The sequence below is a fragment of the Clinocottus analis genome, unplaced genomic scaffold (assembly GCF_023055335.1).
Source record: "Clinocottus analis isolate CAN_PGR_092001 unplaced genomic scaffold, fCliAna1.0.p SCAF_1, whole genome shotgun sequence".
Classification (NCBI taxonomy): Eukaryota; Metazoa; Chordata; class Actinopteri; order Perciformes; family Cottidae; genus Clinocottus; species Clinocottus analis.
In genome coordinates, this window is record NW_027175820.1 from 6,650,451 (window position 1) to 6,652,500 (window position 2,050).

Here is a 2,050-nt window from a genome sequence, read left to right on the forward strand (position 1 = left end):
TGAGAGCTGTGGGGTAAAGGAAACAGTGGAACATGTGTTGGTGGTCTGTCAGAGATATGAGCGAGAGAGAGGAACTTTAAGAAATGGGCAAAGAGAGATGGGAGAGGGAAGTATCATGAATGTTCTAAAGAAACACTTTGGTGATAAATGTTGGGAAAGTTTACTGGAATATTTAGAGACTACACAGCTAATGAACATAATCTGATAGAGTCTTTTATTTGATTTTTTGTTAGTATATATATATATATATATATATATATATATATATATATATATATATATATATATATATATATATATATATAGTTTTGTTATGTTTGTTTGGTTGTTTGTCTGGGTATCGTTGGGGGTGATATTAGAGAAGTTCCTTAGTCCATACTCCAGATTACTGGGTGGCGGTAATGCACCCGAAAGTTGTTTGCCAACCGCCATAAAACCCAAGAGAAGAAGAAGAAGAAGACATTTCCGGTCTGCTTGCTCTCCGGCCAGTTAAACATCCGGTTGAGTGAAAGCCGCTTCGAGCTCATTTTCTGCGAGTAAAAGACGTTTTTTTTTTGTTAAACGTGTGTTCGGTTGATACCGTGGACCAGCCAGGCATGTCTAGTCGCGAGGCCCTCAACATGAAGCTCCCTCCGATCCAATCCACGGCTGGAGCGGTTCCGGTCCGGAACGAGAAAGGTAATAGTTGTTAGTTAGCTTAGCGCAACCCTACTGCTAAAACAAACAACAATCATCTATAAAATGCATTTCCTGCTGAGAATGCGTTAGAAAGTTGAAATATTTGAATGCATTGCTGAAAATAGTGTTGAAAGCCTTGAACTGAACCGCTGAACATCCTTGTAGTTGAAATGTACAATCTAACCATCTAAAAAAAAAAAAAACATGTCTTGGAACACCAAAATATTGATATCGGAGAGAAGACTCCACTGCGCAATAAACACCCATTATAAAGTCAGAAAAGATCTGATAAAATGTAAGAGTTTCAAAAATTAAAAGACAGTTGAAGGTGTCAACATTCTAAATGGTGTGTATGCAGGAGGAGATGAAAATAACACAAAACGTATGGAACAAATCAAAGAATTAGTTAATTTAAGATTTAAATAACTACTACTACTACTACTTTTGGTCATTTAGTGAAGCGGAAGAAGAAAAAGTATTTTAATTAACTCTACAGGATCCAACAACACAACAGCAAAATCCAAAGATAAATACAATCACAATGATATAAAATCGATCGCTGTTTTGAGGCCTGGTACGAACAAATAGTTTTGGCATTGCAGATCATTTTTATATGACTAATGACTAAACTTAACTCTTAAGGGTTTTTAGTTTAGGCTTCTAAAACTTAATAAATGCATCCCAAAAATAAGTAAAATCATTTGAACATTTAGGTCCGAATCCTGACTCTGTACCAACAATCAATGTAACGTTACAAACTTGACAAAAGCCTCGTTTCCCAGATTCGTTAAGAAGCTCTTAAGCACTAAGAGCTTCTTAGGAGCGCTCTGAAGAGTGCTGTGAAAGAAGGACATGTTTTCCAGAGTCGTTCTTAGCTTAAGAAGATCTTTCACTAAGAAGGAAATGTAAGATCAGCCTGACCCACTCTTAACAGCTTTCTTAGCGACCAAACGCTCACAGCAGCCACGTGAGGGAAAGTTATATCTGACTCTTAAAAGAATACTAAAACCATGCATAATGATGAATGTGCGCCCACAGCTGCAGACACAAGCAAAATAATGGCATTAGAAGAAAAATAACGATATAAAAGTAAAGAATTGCCCATGTGTTCCTATAGCTCCATGAATAAAATTAATCATGATTACTATCACTCATTACGTTTTCACACACATTCGGCATCTGCATATGAGTTTACATTAGCTATAAAAACATCAACAACCCTGCGGTATTTCACAAATATCGGGGAAACTGACAGGTGTAATTAAACTCGGCTGGAACCTCATCAAGAGAGGCTTCACCTGCTTGTCTATAATAAAGGCGTTGCTAAAGACCTCGCGTGTGAAACACCACGGCTGCAATACGGCATATTCTC

At 37.2% G+C, this 2,050-nt stretch overlaps 1 protein-coding gene across 1 annotated transcript in view; it reads left to right on the plus strand.

Moving 5' to 3' along the window:
• The first annotated feature begins 496 nt into the window (after positions 1–496).
• Positions 497–2,050, plus strand: part of mfap1 (microfibril associated protein 1) — a 7,732-nt gene continuing 6,178 nt past the window's right edge. Inside the window, exon 1 of the mRNA XM_068578412.1 lies at positions 497–678. Within this exon, the coding sequence (XP_068434513.1) occupies positions 597–678 (82 nt within the window). The 5' untranslated portion in view covers positions 497–596. The remainder of the gene's footprint in view (positions 679–2,050) is intronic.